General features: G+C 41.3%; 1 protein-coding gene across 1 annotated transcript in view; it reads right to left on the minus strand.

The window, feature by feature from the left end:
• piezo1 (piezo-type mechanosensitive ion channel component 1) overlaps positions 1-3,679 on the minus strand; it is a 114,317-nt gene that overhangs the window by 72,660 nt on the left and 37,978 nt on the right. The window contains exons 3-5 of the mRNA XM_015387142.1: positions 3,350-3,515; positions 3,120-3,261; positions 317-524 (exon numbers count right to left, since the gene is read on the minus strand). Coding sequence (XP_015242628.1) covers positions 317-524; positions 3,120-3,261; positions 3,350-3,515 — 516 coding nt within the window. The remainder of the gene's footprint in view (positions 1-316; positions 525-3,119; positions 3,262-3,349; positions 3,516-3,679) is intronic.

Genomic DNA, 3,679 nt, shown 5'->3' on the forward strand with positions numbered 1-3,679 from the left:
CTGTTTTGTTGGAACCTAATGGTAATTACCCAACAAAAGCCTCCAGTGTTACATAGTCACATAGGATTGTTATTATTGCATGAAGGTTATTATTTTGAAATTATATACCATAATCTTGGGGTAATTAAAAGTTTTCCTTGTTACTAAGAACTATAGTGTGACTTGCTATATATTACCATGTTATTACACAGTTATTGATGTACTGTAAAATAATGCGTTACCCAGCGGCCTACAGTACTTCTAGTTTTCTACCTCTGATCTCCCTGCAGTCAGTTCAAACTACACCTGAGAGAGTAGCGCTGTTAGCAGACCTTACCGGCCACGCCCAGCAGAAGGACCACCATCACCCTTCCCAGGTCCCGAAGAACTTTCAGCACTTTGACTTTCAGACCCTCTGCCAGCAGCTTGGCTTTGGTTGCCGTGGAAACCTCGTCGGGGGAACCGTTGGAGGACCTCTCCTCCTCTTCATCATCCGATAACTCCTCCTCATTCTCTGTTGTAGTGTCTGCAGAATCTTCTTCAAGCTGTTCAGGGAGAAGGAAAGTTTAAATCCCGGGTACCAAGTAGTTCCTGGGGATTTACACCTGAATGGGAGTTTAGATGCAAATCATTTAGTGACGGGACCACTGAGGTCTGAGGGGACCCTGCTCTGTTTAGGACTCCCACATCAACATGTTTGCAGTGGGCCCTGGGAGCTGGATATAAAACATTGAGTTATTTTAATAACCATTATCAATTAATTAAAGCTGGGGTTTACATTGTTACATTTTGGAAACTGTAAATCATATACCAGTCTTATGTTTACATTTGATCACAGTCTTTACATTTTATCACTGCTGTTTACATTTGAGCAATGCTGCACTTTAAAAATGGAAATGTCTTGAGAGCTGTACTGAACGAAATTTCTTTTTGTCTACACTCTGTGTGTACAAAATGACTGTCTGTTCAGGTCTAACTCTAAGTCTTGTTAACTGGTGACAGACTGTAGACTAACTTATGTGTAGTTAGTGGCTTTAAGCCTGGTTAATTATCTGAATTTTATTAAGCTCTAGAGCCGTAGTTCCCAGACTAGTTTGTGCTTTGGTTAAAAGCCACAAAACGACCTCCTTTAAAGCAGCACTGTGTAACGGTAAGCCACTAGGGGCGCTAGACCCATATGTTTCAGGTTTAGTGCCACCTAAAGGCCACTGGCAGCATTGCACAGTTTCTGCATGGAGCCAGTCTGGTTCTTGTTCTGGTTCTGGTACCGGACCACTTTGAACCATGAGATCTAGAAGTCCTGGAGTTCCAGTGAGAATAAGAAAACTTTAATTCCTCTAGATAAAATATTTCAAAAAAGGAGTCTGAAAAATCTGATAAAAAAAAAAATGGATTTGGGAGTAATTTATAATTATAAGTCAAACTAATCGATTTTAAGGGTTCATAAAAAAATAAAAATGTTTCTTATTGGTCCAAGCAAAGACCACATAGCAATGTAGAGGGATATATATAATGTATATATAAAAATCTGAAAAATTATTTAAAAAAAAAAGGAAAAGCAAACAACGTATCGGTTCAATTATTTCATGCACTTTAATACTTACTCTGGAAACCTTTTTCATGAACAACATATTTTTAACAAAAATCCTTTTTTGAAACTTGTTCTTTGTTTTCAATAGCACTGGGAAAGAATCTCTCCGTAAAAACAAATCAGATGAAGCGAAGGACGGATCACTTTGGCTGGCTAAGTTGCTGCTTTTTTATGTTCATATCTGTTTTGTTGATTGCAGGTTTTTACCTTCTATTTTTTTTATGTTTGCAACCTTTTTTGTCCAGAAGTCCAGTCCATAAAATTCTGGACAGGACCAGTGACGGAGGGCAGCCCTGCTGGAGTCCAACATGCACCGGGAACAGGTCCGACTTAATGCCGGTGATGCAGACGAAACTCCTGCTCTGCTTGCACAGAGACAGGGTGACCCCTAAAAAAGGGCATACTAAGCATATCTCTTATTAAGCTAAAACTGATAACCAGCGGCCCAGGAGGTGATGCATTTAAAATGCTATTTTTCTGAACAGCTGCATGAAGTTAGTTTCAAATAGATTAGATTCGATTAGATTAGAGCTTTATTGATCTCACAGCGGAGAAATTCACTGGTCACATATTGGCATAGTAATTAAAGAAGATGGTGCAAACAAGAAGGAAAAAGGTGCATTAAGAATAAGAAAAGTAGGAGCCGATGTGACCGGCTGCTGCCTGCGCAGCGCCATCTTAGGATCCAAAGCTACACATACAAAGTTCCAAGGCTCCAAACCTCCAGATCAACAGTGTTTAAGACTGTTTATTAAATATTTGCCTTCCAATGTTTGCCTTCCAATGTTTTAGAGATTCATTGATTGCTTTAAAGCGTTTTCCATCAGTGGTTCTTCAGGCTTTCTAGAGAGTTCTGCTAATTTATTGGCTGAATATTTGCCTACGTTCACACTGCAGCCTGAAGTGACCCAAATCAGATTTTTTTGGCCCATATGTGACCTGGATCTGATCTTTTCATGGTTGTCTGAACAACCCAGGCCACTTGGCTATGTGCTCCTGAATCCAATACGAATCTGATCTTTTCAAATGCAACCTGTGTCTGAGCGGCCAGGTCACATTCATTCGACCTGAACACCATTAATACCCAATGATGCCAATAATTGCTATGAAGAAGCGGCACGAAAAACAACAACCATGGTAGATGATGATGCGGAGAGCAGTATTTAAGTTGAACCATCTTGAAATTATTGTGTTTTATGGTTGGGAAATATCGCTAGATGCGCTCCGGCACTAACATCCATGTTTACTTCCGTAAACAGAGAGCACACTGGCCTGTGATGTCATTGCGTCCTCTACTGCGCATGCCGGACACTTGCGTTGTATGACTGTAGCTCACACCGGAGATCACATACAAGTTGCATATATTTGGAAATGTGAACGGCAACGCAATAAAATTGGATTTCACAAAAAAATAGGAATTGAGCATCAAGGCCTGCAGTGTGAACGTAGTCTTAGACTCACACTGAGCTTTGGTCCAAATAAGACAGTTTAATGGGTCAAAGTCAGGACTGACTCCTTCCCTTCTCTTTCTAATAACAATGAGACTTACTGATGTTATATTGGCTGCTGCCACCATCTCTCTGTTCCTGACCAGTCTGCGGCAGAGGACAATCGTAACGAGTGACACCACACAGACTCCTACATCTGGACACAGGAGACGCAGCACATTCCAGGGATCGTCCAATGGAAGCCTGCATATGAAGGAAGAACCATGAATAAAACAAAGCAAAAGGCCGGCGCCTTTCAAGACTCACCCTTAACACTTCACCCAACTCCTACCTGGACAGACCAATGTGTCTGGTGATGGCCTCCCATCGTGAACAGTTATAACCTATTGCAGCGTCGAGGGGAGCGTAGGTATACAAAACCGTCTGGAAGCAGATATGAGCCAGAACGAAGAGCAGACTGGTGCAGAAAACTGTTTTAATGAACCGACCAGTGTGACCTGAAACGGAGAGAAAGAAGCAAAGGTAAGAGTTAATGGTGTTATTATCATTGATATCGCTCATCAACAGCCAACATTTACCCTTTCTACCCTTACAGGATGGTACGACTTTCTACCCTTACAGGATGGTACAACTTCCTACCCTTACAGGATGGTAGAACTTC

This window comes from Cyprinodon variegatus, unplaced genomic scaffold (genome assembly GCF_000732505.1).
Source record: "Cyprinodon variegatus isolate N-32 unplaced genomic scaffold, C_variegatus-1.0 Scaffold386, whole genome shotgun sequence".
In the NCBI taxonomy this organism is placed as follows: domain Eukaryota; kingdom Metazoa; phylum Chordata; class Actinopteri; order Cyprinodontiformes; family Cyprinodontidae; genus Cyprinodon; species Cyprinodon variegatus.